Raw genomic sequence first — 22,569 nt, forward strand, 5'->3', positions numbered from 1 at the left:
GGGCAGTCCCGAGTCCTGCCTGAGCCTGGGCGTGTAGTGACTCCAGTTATGCACCCCTCCCTTCTGTGACCGGGACAGACATGTACCAGGCAAAGGCAAGTCCACGCCAGAGGTATTATGCTGAGGTGGGGGGACGGCCAGGAGGGCAGGGGTGGGAGGAAGAAAGGCAGAGGCAGTAGCCTGAGTGCCAGACAGTGTCTTCCGGGGAGATTTTTTTTCTGCTTCTTAGAGATTGCTCATTACTTTTTATTCCTTTTGGGTTGATTTTCTTACTGTATGCTGTTTTAAACATTAATATCTGATCCTTTCTAACAGTTCAAACTAGGGAGAGATGGGTTTTGCAAGGAGGGGGATTGCTTCTCCCTTTCCCACCGCTGCCTTTCTTTGGTGACCAGTGGCAGCTGTCAAGCCCTTTCCTTCTGGCCTCCTTGTCTCGGAAAGTATTCAAAGCCCCCTGGGCTAGGCCCCATGTACGGGCTTCGTGGATGCTGCCATCTGCCCTGTGGACAGGCAGTTCACTGGCCATTTCAGTCTCCTAATCCCATACTCGTTTGGGGGCTTGGGGCTCCCTGGTGAGGGGAGAGAGCAAACTTTTCCTTTCCATCACGATCAGCAGGCTTGCAGGTCCTTGGGTGGTGCTTGACTCAGCTTGGGTCCCTGCTCCAGGGAGGGGCCTGGCTGATGGGGGATCTAGGGCAGTCAGGGAGACCGGGCCGGGAGAGAACACATCTGTCCTGAGGGTGAGCTTGGCGCATGACTGACTCATGACAATGGTCGCTGCGTATTGAGCGCTGTGCCAGGTGCTCTAGGCGCACCACCTCGCAGGTATGTGGTGAGATGGGGTACCGCCCTCCTCCCAAGGGTCGCTCCAGGAAGTTGAGGCACCCGCCCAGGGGGGACACGGCGGGAGTTTTGAGTTTAGGTCTGCATGGATATATCGGGATGTACCCCACCCCCCCCCCGCACCGCGTCCATTCAACAGGCGGATGAATCTGGGGGCCTCGCCCTCCTCCCCTGGGGTGCAGGGCCGGCCAGGAGCCTTTGTCTGCACCCCCTTCTCTCGGCCGCTGGGCGGAGCCTGGGAGGGGCGGGCCCGGACCCTGGCCCTGACGGCCAGTGGGGGGAGGGATTTCCGGTTTCCTCGCACCCGCCTCCTCTCCCAGCGCCTCCTAAATGGGTCAGGGTAACGCTCTCTGTGCTCGAAGCGGGGAAAGACATCGAGGTCCTAAAAGGGTTTAACGCCCCTGAATCGGCTAGCCCTCCCTCTGGCGGAGCTGCTGCACCCCACTTGCCTGGGGCTCCTGTGCCCGCCCAGACACTTGGCCGGCCCCTGGGCGCGGACGAGGCAACGGATCAGCACCACGGACAGCGCCGCGGGGGCGGAGGTGGGGGGTGGTGACGGTGTCTTGAGGTAGGAAATGCGGCCTGGACCCTGGGGTCCACACACCATCTGGCAGTTTTCTCAACTGTAGTGATGGTCGTAATTTTTTACTTAATTTACAAAATTATATTTCATTTTATATTACATATTTTACTAATAAGATACTTATTTTTCTTAAGATTTTTCAGAAGTTTATTTTTTTTGAGAGAGAGGGCACGCTCCAGCAGGGTAGGAGCAGAGAGAGAGGGAGAGAGAATCCCAGGCAGGCTCCACGCTGTCAGCGCAGAGCCTCAGACGGGGCTCGATCTCACTGACCATGAGATCATGAGCCGAAATCCAGAGTCCGATGCTTAACTGACTAAGCCACCCAGGAGCCCCAAGATCCTTATTTTAAATCACATTTTATTAGTTTTAACTTCAAAAGCAATTCTTAATATATTCTTCTAAAAAGTGGAGACACTGCAGATGAGGGCAAAGTGCCTACCACCTCGTTCCTGCCTCCACGTTCTGCTCTCCTTGGGGGACAATTTTGTTTCCATTCTTCCAGCCTGTTTCCTGTGCATGTTATCTGTATATCTTTGTAGAGAGATACAGCATCTTTTGTGAGGTTTGCTTTTTTACTCCATGCATCATTATGCAATATGCCTTTCCCTCAAAGATGCGTCTTGGAGATCGGCTTCTATCAGTGATGTTATTTTACTGCACCACACTATCTCAAAGTATATTGATTTTTTTAACTTTTATTTTTATTTATTTCTTCTACATACGACTTTACAAATTTAAATAGCGTCTAAGGGGGGTGGCTGGCTGGCTCAGTCAGTTAAGTGTCTACTTGGCTCAGGTCATTATCTTGTGGTTTGTGGGTTCAAGCCCCACGTCAAGCTCTGTGCTGACAGCTCAGATCCTGGAGCCTGCTTCGGATTCTGTGTCTCCCTCTCTCTCTGCCCCTCCTTTGCTCTCTCTCTCTCAAAAATAAATAAACATTAAAAAAATGTTTTAAATAGCATCTAGGGGCACCAGGATGGCTCAGTCACTTAAGTGTCTGACTTCGGCTCAGGTCATGATCTCACAACTTGTGGGTTCGAGCCCTGTGTCAGGCTCTGTGCTGACAGCTCAGAGCCTGGAGCCTGCTTCGGATTCTGTGTCTCCCTCTCTCTCTCCTCCCCTCCCCTGCTCACGCTCTGTCTCTTTCTCTCTCTCAAAAATAAATAAACATTAAAAAAAATTTTTTTAATGGCATCCAAGGGGCATCAGGGTGGCTCAGTTGGTTAGGCAACCGACTCTTGATTTCAGCTCAGGGCATGATCTCAGGGTTCCTGAGTTTGAGCCCCACTCAGGCTCTGCACTGACCCTGTGGGGCCTGCTTAGGATTCTTTCTTTCTCTCCTCTTCCCTCTCTCTGCCACTCCCTCACTCACCCCCTCCCCCCCACATACACCTCTCAAAATAAAGAAATACAACTTAAAATTTTTAAAAAAATAAATAGCATCTAAGACCTTTTAACTCAATGAAGCCAGCATTTGCTGAATGCATCAGGCCTTGTGCTAACCATGTGATGTGGGTACTATTATCGTGTCCACTTTACAGTTGAGAAAACTGAGGTCCCAAAAGCTGGGGTCACTGGCACACACTGACCGGTGCTGGATGGATCTGGTCCGTCTTCTCCTGGAAGACCGTGCTTCTCACTGATGCATTTTCAACAACTTTCTGTAGATATGTTGATGGCAGGGTGACTCAATCACTCTCTGCTGGCCCCACACTTGTTGTCTTGAGCTCAGCACTCTACAGGGGCTGCGGGTGTCCCTGAAACCAGAGGTTTGGGGTGTCTTGGAGCCCTGGGGACCAAGGCCCTGGCTCAGGCTCTCACAAAGGCCTGGGACTGAGGAGGGCAGTGGTAGGAAGCTCTGATCAGGCCCCAAATACCTCAGTGACATTTCTGTGTGTTTGTTTCTAATTACAAAATTAACAGACACAGTGTAAAAAGAACAGTTAACAATGACAAAACGGGGAATAAGTCCAGCCCCTGTCCTCACTGAGGGATGACCTCCAAACACACCTTCTCTGGACGAACTACCAAGACTTTTCATGCATTTTATAAAAATAACACTTTTCATAATGATCAGGGTTTTAAATTTTTTAATGTTTATTTTTGAGAGAGAGACCGAGCGAGAGAGAGGGAGAGAGAGAGAACATGAGCGGGGAGGGGCAGAGAGCGAGGGAGACACAGAATCCGAAGCAGGCTCCAGGCTCCAAGCCGTCAGCACAGAGCCCGACGCGGGGCTCAAACCCACAGATCCTGAGATCGGGACCTGAGGGGAAATTGGACGCTTAACCGACTGATCCACCCAGGCGTCCCATAATTATCAGGGTTTTAAAAATGTTTTTTAAACTAGTCTTTTGTTGTTGTTTAGAAATTAACTCATGACAAAGAATTCCAAAAACCCCAAGGGTATACAGTGAAAAGAACTCTTCCCCAGCCCAGAACCACACTGCCAGGCACAGCTCCCTGGAGCAGACTTCTGTGTGCCTGTTAGAGACATCTACATATAGATGAGGACGAGCACACTGGTTTCTTACTGCTTTTTTCACTGAGCCGTCTTTTTGCCAGCACATGACTCACGTGTAGAGGTCTGTTATTTCTTGAGCCCTTCATCCCATTCATCTTCTGAAAGTCACTCCAACCCTGGGGAGCAAAGGGGAGGGGCACCGGGAAGTCCCACAGCGTGTGACCAGTGACCCTCCCTGAGTGGGCCCACGGTATCCACAAAAGCTTGGAGATGCCCTTGGGGTGAGAGCAGAGCTCTGGGCAGCCTTCCCTTCCCCCGGGGAGTGTGTCTTTATGTGCTCACTTACAAGCCCCCACTCACACGCTCCGCACAGATTAACTCGCTTTACTCCTAGGAAGCCTTGTTTCCACCATCCGGCCTACCGAACGGATGAGGGCCCCGAGGCCCAGGGAATCCTCAGGACCCGCCCAGGGTCACACAGCTGGAAAGAGGTGGTGCCGTTCCTGAATGCAGGCCCCGCTCTAGGCTTTTGGGCCCTGCTACAGCTGCAGGAGCGGAGTCGGAGGAGGGCAGTGGAGGAAGGAAGCCCCGGGGGCTGGTTGGGGCCGGGCCGGTCTTTGAGAACTGGCGGGGGGTCCCCAGGCAAGTCAGTCCCCACTCGGGGCCCCTGTGGTTCCTGGTGGCTGAGGCTGATGGTGTCCTGGGCACTGCCGGACCCTGTCTCTGGACAGCCTTTGCCCTGACACCGAAGGGCACACATATCCTGGACCCTGTCACTTGCTGTGGGCAGTTCTTGATCTCTGTGCCTCAGTTTCTTCATCTGAAAAGAGAAATAACGAAAACCGCTCCGCGAGGGTGATTATTACTACCCCTTCATGGAGGAGTGGCTGCCCCAGGCCCCTGGTTAGCAAGTGCAGGGCTGAGTCTGGGGGCCCGGGTCTGTGTCAGCTGAGCCCGGAACCACCCTGAGGGCTGCAGGCCGCGCCCGCCGTGCAGACAGTGGACGTGCATGTTTGCTAGGACAATCTCCTGGCAGATGACAGAGCTTGGGGGGCTCTTCTCCAAAGTCACCGAAAGGAGTGAGTGCAAGCTCTGCATCCAGGCCCCTTAATTTATACCCAGGGCTGAGTCCGTGGGAAGGGAAGGGCCTGGTGGGGGCCGCAAGCACCTGCTGACCCTTCCTTTCCCCCTGCAGTTCTGGGAGGTGATCAGCGACGAGCACGGTATAGACCCCAGTGGCAACTATGTGGGGGACTCGGACCTTCAGCTGGAGCGCATCAGCGTCTACTACAACGAGGCCTCTTGTGAGCTCCCACCTTGCCCCGTGCTCGACCTGGGAGGAGTGGGGAGAGGGCTTCTTGACTGCCGGGTCTCGGCATCTCTGCCCGCCTAGCAGCAGCTTGGCAGATGCAACCTGAGACTCACAAAACAAAGACAAGGGACCCTGGAAACTGCCACCCTAGTGAGATTCAAATACGTGTAATGGTCACACGACACATAGACAGTCCAGGGGAATGGACAGGGCTGGGCAGGGTCCTGGAGGTCCCGCAGGAGGCCCCTGGGAGGGTCCAGAGCAGGGGCTATTTAGCAACTGGTGTAAAATGATGTCCACGGCGAACTGGAGAAATACCAGCCTGCCCACGTGGACGTAGGATGAGGTCCCAGCTGTCTGAGGTGTTGACCGCGATCCCCGTTTCACACGTGGTTCCCACCTCTCTGGTCCCAGAGAGTCTGAGCACTCATGGTGACAGCATGACTCTGGCGGGACAGGGCGGTAGGCGTCCCTTCCCCTGTGTGACCCACATAACCCACCCCTTTCCTCCTCAGCTCATAAGTATGTGCCTCGGGCCATTCTCGTGGACCTTGAGCCTGGGACCATGGACAGTGTCCGGTCTGGGGCCTTTGGGCACCTCTTCAGGCCTGACAACTTCATCTTCGGTAAGTTTCCCCTGTCCCACACTCTGATGCAGACCCCACCACAGGCAGATCCAGATCAGTGAAACAACAGAGCAAAGTCGCCACTTAGCAGGACAGAAATGACCTTCCCGTGTTGCAGTGGGCCCAGAGAAAAGGCTCTGTGCAGAGAATAGAAACCACTTGTGTATTTCAGGCAGAACAATGTGTAAGGCAGAGAATTAAGCCTTCGAGACTGTTACAGAGCTGGCAGGACACGAGTCAGTCTCCAGAGGATCCAAGTTCATGGGCAGGCAGCATTGCTGTGATCAAGAGACCCTCACCCCATTTCTGTCTTCCGGAGTTCAACACCCCAGCTGAGGGGCTCGAATCCACATTCAGACCCCAAGCCGTGAGGGATTCTGGGGTTCTGGAGGCCACCGCTTACACTGCCGCCATGGCCGCCCGGAGGTGGGCGGGGCGGGGGGGGGTGGAAGGGGGACAGGTAGATTCACCCAGGACCCCTGAGGGAGGCAGAGCGAGAGCTGCAAGCCCAGGTCCTCAATTCCTGTCTCGAGCCCTTAACACGGGGCACCAGGCAGTGGGGTCCCCAGCACACAGCGTGGCCGGCATGGAGGGCCATGGAGGGAGCGTGCGGGTGTGGGCACCCCCACTGCACGAAGGGAGACAGGCACAGGGTGTCCCCAGTGGTGCCACCGGAGGCCTGACTAGTCTTGTGCTCCCCCTGCCCCCTCTCCCCCTCACCCACAGGTCAGAGCGGGGCTGGCAACAACTGGGCCAAGGGTCACTACACGGAGGGCGCCGAGCTGGTGGACTCAGTCCTGGACGTGGTACGGAAGGAATGTGAGAATTGCGACTGCCTGCAGGGCTTCCAGCTGACCCACTCGCTGGGCGGGGGCACGGGCTCGGGCATGGGCACCCTCCTCATCAGCAAGGTGCGCGAGGAGTACCCGGACCGCATCATGAACACCTTCAGCGTGGTGCCCTCGCCCAAGGTGTCGGACACGGTGGTGGAGCCCTACAACGCCACGCTGTCCATCCACCAGCTGGTGGAGAACACGGACGAGACCTACTGCATCGACAACGAGGCCCTGTACGACATCTGCTTCCGCACCCTCAAACTGGCCACGCCCACCTACGGCGACCTCAACCACCTGGTGTCGGCCACCATGAGCGGCGTCACCACGTCCCTGCGCTTCCCAGGCCAGCTCAACGCCGACCTGCGCAAGCTGGCCGTGAACATGGTGCCCTTCCCGCGCCTGCACTTCTTCATGCCCGGCTTCGCCCCGCTCACCGCCAGGGGCAGCCAGCAGTACCGCGCGCTCACGGTGCCCGAGCTGACGCAGCAGATGTTCGACGCCAAGAACATGATGGCCGCGTGCGACCCGCGCCACGGCCGCTACCTGACGGTGGCCACCGTGTTCCGCGGCCGCATGTCCATGAAGGAGGTGGACGAGCAGATGCTGGCCATCCAGAGCAAGAACAGCAGCTACTTCGTCGAGTGGATCCCCAACAACGTCAAGGTGGCCGTGTGCGACATCCCGCCGCGCGGCCTCAAGATGTCCTCCACCTTCATCGGCAACAGCACGGCCATCCAGGAGCTGTTCAAGCGCATCTCCGAGCAGTTCACGGCCATGTTCCGGCGCAAGGCCTTCCTGCACTGGTACACGGGCGAGGGCATGGACGAGATGGAGTTCACCGAGGCCGAGAGCAACATGAACGACCTGGTGTCCGAGTACCAGCAGTACCAGGACGCCACGGCCGAGGAGGAGGGCGAGATGTACGAAGACGATGAGGAGGAGTCCGAGGCTCAGGGCCCCAAGTGAGGCGGCTGGAGGGGCGAGCCGGGCCGCGGCCAGGGCCACGAGGCCCGTCCCCTGGCGCCACGGCGCCACTGACTCCACCCCCAGGCTTGCCCCCACCAGCTCTGCTCACAGCACCCTAGGGCTCCCGAGAGCTTGTCCTCCGGTATTTACGGCATCCCCACCCCACGTGAGTCCTGTCTTCCCACCATAGGTCCCCTCCACTTTTTGTGTCTGCTTTATTGTCAGCTGCAGGCCTGATGTTTTATGGCTTATTTTGTTTCTTTTGTTTTTGTTTTTTTGGTTTTTTTACTGGTTTGTGTTTATATTTTTGGGGGAGGGGATACTTAATAAATTTATTGCTGTCAGATATCCCTGTCTGGTGCTGGAGATTTCATTTTGTTCTGGAAAGTTGGGTCTGAAGGGGTGAGGAGGGGCAGACGGGGAGGTCTGTGTGGGAGCAGGGCAAAGAGGCATCGTCTCCCAGGCCGGTGGCTGAGAAAGGGCTATGCTCAGAGGCTGCCGGTGCGTCAACGCTCAGCCCCTGGGGGGCTTCTGGAAGGGGGGGTCCTGGAGACGGAGGCTCATCCCAAACACCAGGTGCAGCTCACCCTAGACTGAGAACTATCTCTAGTCTCCCACCGGGAGACGCACTCCAGAGCTTCTGTCTGGTTTACCTGTGTGCTGGAAGTTAGGGTGCAGACAGCCAGAGACCCCAGTGGGGGTTGGAAGGGAGGACTTTGAACAAACCACCACCACCCCCCCCGCCCCAACCGCCCGGAAAACTATGGTGTGTTGGAGGATTGTGTCTTGGGCCCCAGGAAGGGGCTGGTGGGGGTTAGGGAGCCGTGGCCACCGCACCCAGGCACACCCCTGGCAGGGAGCAATGTGCTGGCCCTAGGCGCCCCCTGGTGGCACTCCTGTGGCTGTAGGGCGACCAGTGTCCAACTACAAGGGTTTTGGACCCAAAAAGAGTTGAGACACCTGCCCAGTGTTGAGAAAAGTCCTTCTGGCTCCCGACATTCACAGATGATCCTGCTGGGCCCCAGGTCCACTGTCTTACTGGGGCTCCTCCTGAGAGCTCAACACAGACACCTCAGGGAACCTTCACGATGATGCTACGAGGAACATGTCATTATTACCACATTTCACAGGCCAATAAATGGAGGCTCCGAGAAGTGAGGGCACTTGCCAGCTGGCAAGTTGAAGAGCCACGTGTCTGGCCCAAGGCTGTGCACGTCTCCACTTAGCTTAAAACGGCCCCAAACTGCCCTTCCCTCCTGAGCACCTGCACCCACAAGAACTTTCTCTTCCTCCACATCTCTCCGATGAGCCTGGCCTGCTTGGGTCACCCTGCCTTTGTGGGGCTGGCTCTCGGGCCAGTCCCTTCCTTCCTTCTCCCAAGGCCCACAACCCGGCTCAGCGCCAGTGTGCAGGGCCAGTTTGTGAGGACTGTGGTGGTGGGGGTGTGGGGAGGTGAAGGCGTGGGAGCCCATCGCTTCCGGCCCCCTAGCACATCTCTGCTTCTCCGCAGACTTCTTCTGCGGGAGGGGCTTCGTGCTTCCTTTTTTCCAGCCCTCTCCCCTCTCCTTCAACTGACTCTCCCCCATGAACCTCTAGCTTTAGTTTCTTATGAGGAGTAATTTAGATCTCTGCTGTTTTCCTACACTGCAGACATGGGGCAGAGACCAGCCAGCCCTGTGCTCTACGTGAGTTCCTGACTCACAAATTCCCGAAGCATAATGAAATGGCTGATGCTTTATGCCATTGAGTTTCCGAGGGGTTTATTACACAACAGAAAGCAGGAACACGCGTGGGGAGTGGCTAGAACAGCATGTGGCCCATAATAAAGGCCACAAATGTAAGCTCTGAAGTGTATCTGTTATTGTTAGTAAAGGGAATTTGTCTCCAGAGGGGCACCGGCATGAGGGCGCAGGAGCGGCCAGCTCAGTGGCGGCCCAGTCTTGCAGACCCTCCTACGAGAGCTCTGATTGGCCCAGCACCCTTCAGTGGGAATGACCCTATTGGCTGGCATTTGGGACGGCCACTTCATTGGCTGCCTCACCCTTAGGTCCGCCTGTCCATTTCAGCCTAGGTGAAGGACCGGGGGTGTCCGGACCTGGGCACACTGCCAGACCTCATGGGGGAGAAGCCTCAACCCTCCCTAACCCTCTGCCTGGTCCCCTGCAGGAGGTACTCGGGCCAGGAGATTAGTTCACACTTGGAGAGGGCGGCCAGGACAGATACAGAACACCCAGTTAGTTAAATTGGAATTTCAGACAAACAACAAATAACCTTCCACTTGAGGGCATGATTATGCCGAGCAATTATGCCTCAGTTGCTAAATCCAGTAATCCTAGCCTAGGACTCTTCAGCAGCCCTGCAATTGGGCCAGGCAGGGTCAGGCAATCTTGAGCTCTTCACCTTCTCGTGTGCTCCTCGCGTGACCCTGTGAAGCAGACGAAGCAACTGAGGCAGGAGACAAGCAAAACTGTCCCAGGGTGTCCAGCTGCCAGTGGCAGGGCCACAGTTTGAACGGAAGAGGCTGGGGGCTGAGTCGTCACCGTTCCCACCACCCCTGGGGACAGCAGCAACCTGAGGAGAGGAAGGTGAGTGCACCAAACGGAGGTGACCTCGGCTGCTGCCCCGCTCCTTATAGCCAGGCCATCTCCCCTCTTAAAAGCACGTTTCCCAGCCGCAAAGATCGGGTGCCTGCTTGGACTTTAGATTCATTGTGCTCGCACAAGTCTTTGAAAACTACTTGCTTAGATAATAACAAACATGAGTGTATGCCCTGGAGGCTGCTGAGATCCAGCCTTTAGAGACTGCCAGACGCAGCCGTCGCGGCCGCCGCAAGTGGGGCGTGGGGCAGGGTGGGAGTTCTCCCACGTAAAGAATGAGCCAGGCTTCCGTGGGATTTGGAGGGATGGCAGGCTCAGACAACACTGAATGAACTGAAGTCGAGTCATTGTGGCCCAGTGTGAAGATATGGGCCTCTGACCAGGACTTGGAACCTGACCAGAATCCCATTTCCTGGGGAAGTACAGAGTTAAAGTAGATATGGGGTGTTGGGGAGCAGCTCACACTGGGGCTCCCCCGAGTCGGTGGCCAGTGTGACTTTCATACCCCAGGCGGGAGCTGGACACTCGTTGCCACTATTATGATCGCAAACAGTGTTCCTCAGCCTGTGAGTTTCAAAAGCAGGGTTTCTCAGCATTGCACCTGCTATGGAATGAATGCTTGTGCCCCCCCCCCCCCCCGCAAATTCGTATGTTGAGGTCCTAACCCTTATGTAATGGTACTTGGAAGTGGGCTGTTTGGGTCATAAGGGTAGAGCCAGCACGAATGGGATTAGTGCCCTTTTAAAGAGATCCCAGAGAGTTCTGTCATCCTTTCCACCTTGTGAGGGCACCAGGAGACAGCAGCGGTCTGCAAACCAGAACAGCACCCTCACTGGCACGCAGCCGTTCTCGTGCTCCGACCTCAGACTTCCAGCCTCCAGAGCTGTGAGCGATAAATTGTTTATAAGTCACCCAGGCTGTGGTGCTCTGTTATAGCAGCTCGAACAAACTCAGAGCAACCTTAATGCTAATTCACAAAAGCCATTTTTACAGGTGTACCACGCTTGGTCTGTGACAAGTGCTCGACTGAGATGGTGTCATTTGCCGCTCCTGGCAGGGTCATAATTCATACCCGGTCTTCATCTCTGAGCCCACCAGCCAGGAAGCTCATCACCAGGGGCCCTAAGGTGTGCGTAGGAGGGCATCACACAGCAGGACTCTGGTGGCAACATTCAAGGTCCTGAATTTGAAGACGCCAGCCCAGCAAAGCTGCTGCTGCTCCGCGGAGGCCAAACATGAGTGGTCAGATGTGGAGTGGGACTTCCTGGTCCCAGAGCCAATATGGAATGCTTCCATGTGGTTCCTGTCTCCTTCTCTGAGGGTGTTTGGTGGAGGACTGGATTCGTTGCCAGCAGAAACCATTTGTGACAGTCTTGGAGTCTTAGAGTCTCTCTCCAGGATCCCTCCACTTTCCAGCACCCGTCATATGTGTAATAACCTTCAGTTTTCCAGGATGGCTGAATGTCACAGGAAAATTCTAGAACAAAAATTAATAAAGAGAGAAAATGCGAGAGTCGCCCGTGGTTGCAGTGACGCTGGAAACTCGCCAGCATACCCCAGAGAGGGGAGCGGGGGAATGTCCAGACCCTCCCCGGAGCCCTGGCCTGGCCTCTGGCTGTGCTCCTGGCTAAGTCTCTGGCTGCAGGGGGTTAGGGGTGAGGCAATAGTGGATTTTCTTATATGGCCTTTATTATGTTGAGCTAAGTTGCATCTATTCCTAACTTTTGAGAGTTTTAATATGATGGGGTATTGAGTCTTAAAAAATACTTTCTCTACATCTATCGAGATGATCCTGTGATTTTTATCCTTCGACAGACGGCATTTGGAAATTGGATATCCATATGCCAAATATTAAAATTGGACACTTATTGGGGCAGCTGGGTGGCTCAGTTGGTTAAGCGTCCAACTTTGGCTTGGGTCATGATCTCACAGCTCAAAGGCTTGTAAGTTCGAGCCCTGCATGGGGCTCTGTGCTGACAGCTCGGAGCCTGGAGCCTGCTTCAGAGTCCGTGTCTCCCTCTTTCTCTGCCCGTCCCCTGCTCTCACTCTGTCTCTGTCTCTCTCTCAAAAATAAACATTAAAAATTTTTTAAAAATTAGACACTTATCGTACACCATACACACAAAAACTCAAGACAAAATGAATTAAACACTTAATATAAGACCTGAAACTATAAAACTCCTAGAGGAAAACATAGGGGAGAAGCTTCATGACATTGGCCTTGACAGTGATTTCATGGATGTAACTCCCAAAGCACAGGCAATGAAAGTAAAAAGAGACAGGTTTTCATCAAACTAAAAAGCTTCTGCACAACAAAGGAAATAACGAAGTAGAAAGTCAGCCTGTGGGATTGAAGAAAATATTTGCAAACTGTATATCCATAACTGGTTTGTTTCCAAAATGTATAAGGAATTCCAACAATTCAATAGTAAAAAAACAACCTGATTACAAGATAGTCACATGAATAGATAGACAAGATAGACATGAATAGACATTTCTCCAAAGGAGATATACAAATGGTCAAGATGTATAGAAAAAAGATACTCAATGTTGGGGCGTTTGGCTGGCTCAGTTGGAGGACCATGTGGCTCTTGATTTCAAGGTCATGAGTTTGAGCCCCACGTTGGGTGTAGAGATTACTAAATAAATAAATAAATAAATAAACAAACTTAAAAAAAAAGATGCTCAGTGTTACTAATCATTGGGGAAATGCAAATCAAAACCACAGTGAGATATCATTTCGTACCTGTTAGGATGGCTATTATCAGAAAAATAAAAGACGACAAGTGTTGGTAAGGATGTGGAGACACTGGAACCTTTTGCACACTGTTCATGGGGATGCAAAATGGTGCAACCACGAGGGAGAGCCGTGCGGAGCTTACGCCAGCAGTTACAAGGAGAGCTACCACATGACCCAGCAATCCCACTTCTGGGTATTTATCTACAAGACCTCGATTTATACTTGAATAAAGCTGTTAAGAAAAAAGAACCCTCCAGTGGCTCCTGTCTTGGCACAAATCAAAGCCGATGTGGGTACAAATGCTACAGCTTTGCTTCTCACTTCACCTTTCACCAGGCTTCCCATTTTACCAATCTCTGGCCACACTGACCTGCTTTCTTTTCCACGGGCACACTGGGTCTTTCGGTTCCTCGAGTGTTTTGCACTGTGCTTTTCCCCAGTCCTTCAGTGGTTCTCACCGTCCTACCCTTTGGGTCTTACCTGGAGCCTACTGTCCTCCTCCCCTGGCCTTTTCCATCGTCTGGTCACCCTGTTTATTTCCTTTTTGGTGCTTATCCTACCTCTTATTAATTTGTATCTTTGCATATTGTCTGTCTGGCTCCTTGAGTGCTAGGACCTTGTCTGTCTTTTCTCTACTGTGTCGCAGTACCTCAGCCAAGGCCTGGTTTACCAGACACGGATTCAGTTCAACAGCTGGTGCTAACACACCTTGGTGGAAGCCTCTCTCGCTCAAGGCTGACCTCACTCGCGGACTTATTCCTTCCTCAGCCCATGTAAGGAAGCACCTCCTGTGTCCAGCCACTGTTCTGGGCAAGCAGCCCTGAAGAAAGTAAACAGAACGCTTGTCCATAACCCTTGGTTTCTGGTGGGGGGAGGGGTGATGGTAGAGACAGACAGTAAGCAAAAAGGTGTGAGGCAGGGGTGCCTGGGTGGCTCACTTGGTTGGGTGTCTGAGTCTCAGTTTTGGCTCAGGTCATGATCTTGAGTTCAAGCCCCGCATTGGGCTCTCCATTGTCAGTGCAGAGCCTACTTTGGATTCTCTGCTCCCTTCTCTTTCTGCCCGTCTCCTGCTCATTCTCTCTCTCTCTCTCTCTCTCTCTGAAAAAAACAAACAAACACACAACCACACATTAAATACTACTACTAAGTATATGAGACCGAGGACATCAGACAGTGGTGAGGATTATAGACAGAAATGAAGCAAGGGGACGGCAAACCTAGAAAGCAGTAATAATACCAGCTACTTCAGATCCAGGCTTCACCAACGTCCCTTAACCCATCCTCCACCGATTCTCCCCCTGGCCTCACTGTGCCTCAGTTTCCTCTTCTGTAAGACGGAACAGAACGCGCTTCCCTTCCCCCTCCCTCAGCAGCGGTGAACACCGCCCAGGGTTGTGCAGGTGCCCTCCAGCAGCGGCTGTTCACACAGTGATTCCCACTTCCCTTTTCCCCTCAACCACTGGGCTTTGTTGTTTTTTTTTTTTTAAAGAAATTAAATACCACCATTTTTTCCTTAAGTGTTGTGGTTTCGATTTAAACCATGACTTTTCTGGGGAGCCCTGGTGGCTCAGTCGGTTAAGCATCTGACTTGGGCTCAGGTCACCATCTCACAGTTTGTGGGTTCCAGCCCTGCGTGGGGCTCTGTGCTGACAGCTCGGAGCCTGGAGCTGCTTCGATTCTGCGTCTCCCTCTCTCCCTCCTCCTTCCGCCTCCCCCTCCCCCCCTCTCAAAAATAAATAAACATTTAAAAAACGTGTATGAGGGGCTCCTGGGTGGTGCAGTTGGTTGAGCGTCCGACTTTGGCTCAGGTCATGATCTCACGGTTGGTGAGTTTGAGCCCCGCATCGCGCTCTGTGCTGACAGCTCAGAACCTGGAGCCTGATTCCCATTCTGTGTCTCCCTCTCTCTCTCTCTCTGCCCCTCCCCTGCTGGTGCTCTGTCTCCGTCTCCCTCTCTCTCTGCCCCTGCCCGGCTCCTGCTCTGTCTCTGTCTCTCTGTCTCTGTCTCTCTCTCAAAATGAATAAACATTTAAAAAGATAAACCATGACTTCTGTGATTACAGGGAACACAGAAAATGCAGCACCGCGCCGCGCCGTCTGGGACAGGGCGGGCGAGGCCTCACCCATTTCCCGGAGGCGGACGTGGAGGCTGCGGGCTCGGCCGCCTGTCATGAGCCTCCGGGCCGCAGGCGGCAGCAGCGGGCGGCGGCGGCTGCACTGTGGCGAGGGCGGCGGGCGGGTTCCAATGTGGCGAGGGCGGCGGCGGTCAGGTGAGAGGCGGAGGGGGGAGTCGGGGCGGGCCGGCTGAGGGGCGGGGGTGCCGGGGGTGCGGGGAGCAGGGGCGCTCGGCCCGCGGGGGCTCTCTCGGCCGGCCGCGGCGCCCCCTGCCCGAGGGCGCGGGGGACGAGCGACGGGCCCCGGACCCCCGCCCCCACCCGGGGCGGGATCCAGACCCGACGGGTCGGGGCGCGCACCCTCCGGGCCTCCCTCGGGCGCAGAGGGCGTTGGCGACCCGCGCTGCGGTCCTCCGCGGCTCGGACGCGTTTATCACCCGAGAGGGGGAATGCCGCCCCCTCCCCGCCCCCCAGGTGACGGTGTCACCGCTTCCGGCCTCGACGTGGGGCCCGCGCCACCTCCCAGGACTGTGCCACTGTCCGCGAATGCTGGGCCGCGCCGAGCCTCAGTTTCCTCGCCTATGAAATGGATGCGCGCCCGCCGCGGGTTCGCGGGGGTCCCCAAAGTGTGGCCTGTTGTTGTGAGCCAAGTTGGGGAAGGTGCCTGTTCCCGAGGCGGCCAGCGGCCACTCCGCCGGCGTCAGTGGCAGACAACCCCCCTCCAGCTGTGGCGGGGGTGACGCTAGACCCTTTTTGGTGGCTGTGCCCCAGGCAGGACACCGAGGCTGGCGGAGTCACGAACCCCGAGCTTTATCCTGAAGTCCCCTTGATTGCGAACTCGCGTTGTCCTCCCCTGACTTCTGCCAGAGAAGGGTCGTCTCGGAGGAGGTCAGAGGTGGATAGTGGGCTTAGTGGCTTCCTTTCGCTCAGTCTCCTCCCTCCTGCCTGTTCCGTGGGAGGCCAAGCCTGAATGTGGGGGCAGGGCTGTCTGAGGGGTGAACCCGCGGGGCGCGGTGTGTGGGTCCGAGTCAGCTGCTGTGTGGCTGCGGTGGCCCAGTATGTTGGGACATCACCTGTCTATGCTTGGCAGCCCTGAGCGAGGCGTGATTCTCCAACCTGGCAGGAGAGAGACTGAGGCTGAAGGGTCAGGGTACCCTCCATTCATCCATCCATCCATCCATCCATCCATCCATCCATCCAACCAATCATCCGTGGCCTCTGTGCCAAACCTGGAGCCGGCACTACCCCTAAGCAGGCAAATGAAAGATGCTTTTCCAAGGGAGCTTCCAGCCCAGAGGTGTTCCCGCCTTTGAGCTGCTCTGGCCATATTTTAAAGTGCTGGGAGATTTCCTGGGGGTTGGGCTAGGCATCATGTGATGACAGTGACAGTTTGGTTAGGAGCACCTCTGGGCTGTGGGCTCTCCTGCCGTATTTAACTACATACTTGGTCCTTCTACCCACCCCAGTAGGTAGGTATTCTCCCTTATTTGTGGGCAAGAAAATGAGATCGTATAGCTCATCACTAGGAGGCCCAGAATGTAAATCAGGGCCGTATGATTCTTAATAACATTAGGAACAATGATAATGGTAAGTTGTAGCTGATATTTATTGGATGCATGCTGCGTGCTGGCCAGGATACTCAGACCTCTGTATTTAATCTTTGTGATAATCCTATACAGCGGGTACTATTATTATCCCCATTTGAAACATGAGAAGTCAAAAGCAAAGAAAGGTTGAGGCATTTGCCGGAGACCATGCACGTCAGCTGGGAGCTGGCAGAGCCGGGATTCGAATAGCACCAATTCGTTTTATTACCACAAGGCGCTCAGGGCGGCCAGACAGGGTCTGTTTTGGATGTAAGAGACAGAAATCCCTCTCCCAAACTGAAGTTTATGTCTGTCTTATTTGAATGAAGCCTGGGGGTGAAGCAGCTCAGGGTTTCTGCATCACAACCCAAGGTGGCTACTCTAGCTCCACCCATTACCTCTGCATCCCAGGTGACCAGAGTTAGAGCTGAAGAGGGGCAGTGCCTCCTTTTAAGAACAATTCTCATGAGATCTTTCTGGTTAAATTCTATCGGTCTTAACATAGTCACATGAGCACATCTAGCTGTAGGGATGCTAAGCCAAAAATCTAGCTCCCCCACAGTCAAAGAAAACACAGACCTGGATAGTTGTTAAAAATAGTAAACACAGATTTTATTGAGGGCTCTTGCAGTAGGGGAAAAGAGCCGTTGGTCTTGAACCCAGTTCGACGCCGAATACGGCATGGGCAAGTGGGAGTTTATAGCCAAGGAGCAGCTTAAAATCATTGCGTGGAAACTTAATGCGGGGGAGACGTCAGGGGCGAGGGGAGGATTCTGGCTAAACCCACCCGACAGGATCTTTGCTGAGGGCAAGCCGGGTGATCAGATGTCGCCTGGGGGTGATACCAGATGTGAGGCTGACCAGGCATCAGAGTGGGGGACTCGTGCTAAACTCAAACAGCAGGGTTTTGTTAAAATTGGATTTTATAGGAAGGGCACAGGTGGGCCTGTGATAGATTTTGGGAGCCTGACTCAAGTCTGGTCAAGTAAAGAATCTTTGTCACCGCATGGGGAGAAGAGGTGAAGGAGTATGGCCCTTCCTGCACCCCAGAGTCCTGCTTCATAGGACACTGTGGCCCCTGCCATTTGGAGAGGCACCAGGCATGGGGGCCCAACCACCCTGTGTGAGCCACCCAAAGCTGTCACGTAACAAGAGAGAGGAGGCTTAAGCCCATGGCACCTGTAATTTCCCGTGTTTTGACCCAGGGGCAGCCAGTCAGTGGGTGCCGGTTTCTGCCGGACCAGAACTCCTGACCCACATCCTCCCTCCAGAGGCCAAACAGGCAGGACAGGTCTCACAGTGTGGGCGTTTCTGACCCAGATGCAGGACAGCGGCCAGCTCTGGGCAGGGGTGGGGGGTGACTTACCAAGGCCATCTGTCTGGGCTCAGTTCTCTTTCTTTTGCAGGGGGTGCAGATAGGGGTCACAGGATTATCCTTGATAATCGCAAGTTATTTCAGACTAAATGGCATGAAGAAAGCAACTAATAACTGTCACTTTCTACAAAGCTGTTTTGCAAAACATCTGACTTGCCGTCACCCTGGAGGCAGGGAGAGGCTAAGGAATGTGGCCCCACCTAGGAAGGAAACCCCTGACCTCACCAAAGCCCCTTTCTCCCTGTCGGAGGCCATCAGCCCTGTGTGTTCTGGACTGAGCCCTCGGGAGGGGAAGCAGCAGCAGGTGGTGAACTAAGAACTTCCTCCCCCTTCCTGGGAGCCCAGGGTGTGGGGCCATGTCCTGACTTAGGCCACATGGAGCCTCGGTGGGAATCCAGGCCAGTGAGGTGCCACCCTTGCTGACATGATGATTAACGAGCGATGCCGAGGTCTCCTCTACGTGACTTAAGTTAAGCCTCTACGTGGCCCGGCTGTGGGCGTGCCGGGGTCTCCAGCAGAGAGCTGGAGCTCCGAGGGCCCCGGGAAGGTGGGTCCTGCCCAAGGCCACGCTGCGGGTGGCCGAGCAGGCCTGGGCTCTGGGCTCCAGAGGGTACAGCACTGTGACCTCTGGCAGTCTTCACCGGTGGCTCCGCTCAGGGGCTGTGGTTTTGGGTTGCTCTGACAGAAAGGGAGCACGTCTGGTTGGGGCCGGAAGTAAGGAACCGGGTCCTGGGAGGTGGTGTCTCACGGGGGCAGCCAGGCCTTTCTTCCAGCTGGACTGGGGATGAACGAGGCGTCTGGGGCCGACGGGAGGCCAGGGGCCTAGGTTCCGACCGGCGGGGTGCCCTCGGGTAGGTGGTCCCCCTGTCCTAGCTCTGCTTGTGTCATCTGCGGGATCCGAGTGGGTTGCTGTTACTGAGGGGGTGCTGCCGGTGGGGCCTGGGTGAAGGGGCTGAGCTGGCTTGGGGCCGGGCAGCAGACGGCACCTGTGGTGTGGGGGTGCCCCACCTGGCCCCTCCTGGGGAGGGGAAGGAGGCCAGGCATCCCCTCTGAGACGCCAGGAACTCGGGAAGGGGACGGCAAAGCAACGAGTGTGGGAGCCGGGCGGTCGTCTCTGCCCCCCTCTTCCTCTGCAGGTGGGATGCTATGGAATATGATGAGAAGCTGGCCCGGTTCCGGCAGGCCCATCTCAACCCCTTCAACAAGCAGCTGGGGCCAAGGCAGCATGAGCAGAGGGCCAGCGAGGAGGCCCCAGACTTCGCTTCTGAAGGCGGGTGCTGGGGGGAGGCCTGCGTGGGCAACCCGACCCCTCACGTTGTGCCCCCCACTTCCTAGTTCCTCTTGTGGCGCACGCTGGCTTTCCCATGGAGCTGGGCTCGTGCTGGCCACTTCCCTTTTGTCCACGGCACAAACCACTTCCCACCTGTTCTTTAGTTTACTTATCTCTGCCCCTCCATGAGAACACACAGTCCTGGGGCACCTCTGTGGCTCAGTCGCTTGAGTGTCCGACTTCAGCTCAGGTCATGATCTCTGTAAGTTCGAGGCCTGTATCAGCCTCGCTGCTGTCAGCAGAACCCATTATGGATCCTCTGTCCCCCTGTGTCTGCCCCTCGCCCACTTGTGCTCTCCCCAGAATCAATATTCACACGCACACACTCCCGAGGGCAGGGATTTGTGACTGTCTTGTCACTGCTGTGCCCCAGGGCCCAGCACATAGCAGATGCTCGTTAAAGGAACACTTGGAGCGTAAGCTCAGAGCTGAGGTCTCATCAGGGAGACGTTGGATCGCGCTGAACAGAGGCCCAGCCAGCAGCTTGGGAGGTCAGGAGGGTGCGAGCTCTACGAACGGCAGACTGAGTCACCTCGGGGCATCCAGAGTGTGTGTGGGCACGCGCGTGCGCACACAGAGGTCTCCTACCATTAGGAATTCTGTTGTTCAACCATCTAGCAGCCTTCAACCCATATACACATACGCAAAGTATGCCTTAGAAATTAGGGTGTTTTTCTGATCCTGTTTTGTACACCTCTTCTTGGCACTATGTGTGTCTTTCCACCTCTTTTTATTTTTCTGTTTATTTTTTCTTTTAGAGAGAAAGAGAGAGTGAGTGAGTGTGTGCATGCAGAGGAGAGGGGCAGAGGGAGAGGGAGAATCCCAGGCAGGCTCCACACTTAGTGCAGAGCCTGACGTGGGATCGTGACCTGAGCTGAAATCAGCAGTCTGACGCTCAGCCTCAACCGACTGAGCCACCCAGGGTCTCCCCACCTCATTTTCTGGAAAGGCTCTCTCTTATTTGTAAAGGATATGGGTGCCTTTGCGAATGCAAACAGGGCAGCTGCAGGGCAGGGCCTGGTTCCCCTCAGCACCTCCTGTGGGCTTCTGCCATCTCAAGGGTCTTTCCCACCCCAGCCTACTCCTGGTGGAAACGCAGGTTGATTTTTCCTTCTCTCTCTGCTGTGCTCCACCCCTGCACCCACTCCAGAGGCCCTGCCTGAGTTGCCCCCTGGAGACCCAGAATTCCACTGCACTGAGCGAGTGATGGATCTCGGCCTTTCCGAGGACCACTTCTCCCGCCCCGTGGTAAGGTTTGGGCCTGGGCGAGCCCCTGAGGCAGGGGGAGCTGGCCATGTTCTTGTCCACCTGAGCTGGGGCTCCTGGGCCTTGGATCTGAGACCACATGACAGCTGAGTCTCACCCCGAAAACCTGCTTGGGAACCAGAGATGCGCTGACCTGGGGTTTGGGGCCTGGAGCTGCTCTTCCTGTGTTGGGCGTTCCCCCTCCCCATGCTCCAGGTTCCTGTGAGGCAGATGTGGTTCCATGTGGGGTCCTAGGGAATCCTGCAGCTGTGCAGCAGGGTGAGGGAGGGGAGGGGTCCTCCTGCCCATCTCCACTCAGCTCTGCAGGGCCATTCTCTTCTGTTGGATATTTTGTTCCGTGGAAACTTTTTGTTTTGTTTTGTTTTAATTAAAGGGCTCTAATGATTTCTTTTTAAAAAGTTTGAAAATCAGAGTGTCTGTGTGGCTCAGCTGGTTTAAGTGTCCGACTCTTGATTTTTGCTTGGGTCATGATCTCATGGTTCAGGAGTTTGAGCCTTGCATCGGGCTCTGTGCTGACAGTGTGGAGCCTGCTTGGGATTCTTTCTCTCTCTCTCTGCCCTCTCCCACTTTCATACTCTCTCTCTCTCTCTCTCTCAAAATAAGTAAATAAACTAAAAAAAAATAAAGTTTGAAAATGTTTGAGTTTTATGCAAGGTATCCTCAACTTAAAAAAATTGTTTTTTAATGTTTATTTATTTTGAGAGAGAGAGAGAGAGAGAGGGAGACACAGAATGTAAAGCAGGCTCCAGGCTCCGTCCAAGCTGTCAGCACAGAGCCCGACGCGGGGCTCAAACTTACCAGCTGTGAGATCACAACCTGAGCCGAAGTCGGATGCTTAATCGATTGAGCCACCCAGGCCCCCTGTGTATCCTTAACTTAAAGAAAAAAAAAAAAAGTTTATATATTTTGAGAGAGAGAGAGTGAGTGCACGCCGGAGCCAGGGAAGCGCAGAGAGAGAGAGAGAATCCCAAGCAGGCTCCACGCTGTCAGTACAGACCCTGATGCAGGCTCGGTCCCGTGAATTGTGAGATCATGACCTGAGCTGAAATCAAGAGCTGGTTGGTTGCTCAACCGCTCAACTGATTGAGCCACCCAGGCGCCCCAGTATCTTTAGCTCTTATTTGAGAGAAACATAGTAACATTCAAATGTAACTTAAGTCAGGGGCGCCTGGGTGGCTCACTCGGTTGAGCGTCCCTTTGAGCGTCCGACTTCGGCTCAGGTCATGATCTCACGGTCTGTGAGTTCGAGCCCCGCATCGGGCTCTGTGCTGATGGCTCAGAGCCTGGAGCTTGCTTCCGATTCTGTGTCTCCCTCTCTCTCTGCCCCTTCCCTGCTCATGCTCTGTCTCTGTCTCAAAAAAAAATAAAAAATAAAAAAAAATAAAAAAACGTTAAGAAAAAAAAAATTTTCAAATGTAACTTAAGTCCAAAAAGATTCACCCAGAAGCCCCCAGTTCTAACTGACGTTTTATTTCGAATATGGTCTTTAAGTTTTACTGGTACGGATATGTATTTCATGAAAAAAATTTGGAGCCACTCCCATGGGCCGGCCACTGAGATCCAGGAGTAGGGGTGTCACCTTGTCTTTGCCTGGTCTCCTGGCGAAGGGCGGCTCCTGAGGGCAGCTGTCCTTCCTGGTGTGGGATCTGCCTCAGCTCCCCAGCCGGGTCTGCAGCCTGGTCTCCTTCCGCGGTGGCAGCAGTGTCCTGAGACTAGGGGCTTTGCTGGGCCTTTGCCCTGGGTCCTTGTGAGGTGCTGGGGCCGGGGGTGTGTCTCTGGGCTTGGTGATTAAGCTAGAGGCCACTTCCTCTCCCTCATGACAGGCCAATTGTCATTTCCGCAGCTTTCATCCAAGAGGAAACTCTGTAGAAGTAAGGAAGATAGCATAGTGAGAAAAGTGATTCGATTTCTTTAGTTATTATTTTTTATTTTTAA

General features: G+C 54.6%; 2 protein-coding genes and 1 long non-coding RNA gene across 7 annotated transcripts in view; 2 read left to right on the forward strand and 1 right to left on the reverse strand.

Moving 5' to 3' along the window:
• MC1R (Melanocyte-stimulating hormone receptor) overlaps positions 1 to 7,975 on the forward strand; it is a 14,302-nt gene extending 6,327 nt beyond the window's left edge. The window contains exons 5-7 of the mRNA XM_040443430.1: positions 5,083 to 5,191; positions 5,715 to 5,825; positions 6,552 to 7,975. Coding sequence (XP_040299364.1) covers positions 5,083 to 5,191; positions 5,715 to 5,825; positions 6,552 to 7,627 — 1,296 coding nt within the window. The 3' untranslated portion in view covers positions 7,628 to 7,975. The remainder of the gene's footprint in view (positions 1 to 5,082; positions 5,192 to 5,714; positions 5,826 to 6,551) is intronic.
• Positions 7,976 to 15,164: 7,189 nt separating this feature from the next.
• Positions 15,165 to 22,569, forward strand: part of DEF8 (differentially expressed in FDCP 8 homolog) — a 16,638-nt gene continuing 9,233 nt past the window's right edge. The window contains exons 1-4 of one of the 4 annotated variants that reach the window (XM_040443401.1): positions 18,368 to 18,501; positions 18,549 to 18,585; positions 19,175 to 19,308; positions 20,519 to 20,616. In XM_040443401.1, the coding sequence (XP_040299335.1) occupies positions 18,480 to 18,501; positions 18,549 to 18,585; positions 19,175 to 19,308; positions 20,519 to 20,616 (291 nt within the window). In that variant the 5' untranslated portion in view covers positions 18,368 to 18,479. Of the gene's footprint in view, positions 15,234 to 18,367; positions 18,502 to 18,548; positions 18,586 to 18,715; positions 18,890 to 19,174; positions 19,309 to 20,518; positions 20,617 to 22,569 lie in introns of those variants that run through there. The other 3 variants (XM_040443400.1, XM_040443403.1, XM_040443402.1) reach the window with 3 other exon arrangements.
• LOC121009969 (uncharacterized) overlaps positions 22,173 to 22,569 on the reverse strand; it is a 30,083-nt gene continuing 29,686 nt past the window's right edge. For both annotated transcript variants that reach the window (XR_005780942.1, XR_005780941.1), the window contains one exon: positions 22,173 to 22,187. This is a non-coding gene — a long non-coding RNA (uncharacterized LOC121009969). The remainder of the gene's footprint in view (positions 22,188 to 22,569) is intronic.

The sequence above is a fragment of the Herpailurus yagouaroundi genome, unplaced genomic scaffold (genome assembly GCF_014898765.1).
Source record: "Herpailurus yagouaroundi ecotype Mexico unplaced genomic scaffold, PumYag 190, whole genome shotgun sequence".
In the NCBI taxonomy this organism is placed as follows: Eukaryota; Metazoa; Chordata; class Mammalia; order Carnivora; family Felidae; genus Herpailurus; species Herpailurus yagouaroundi.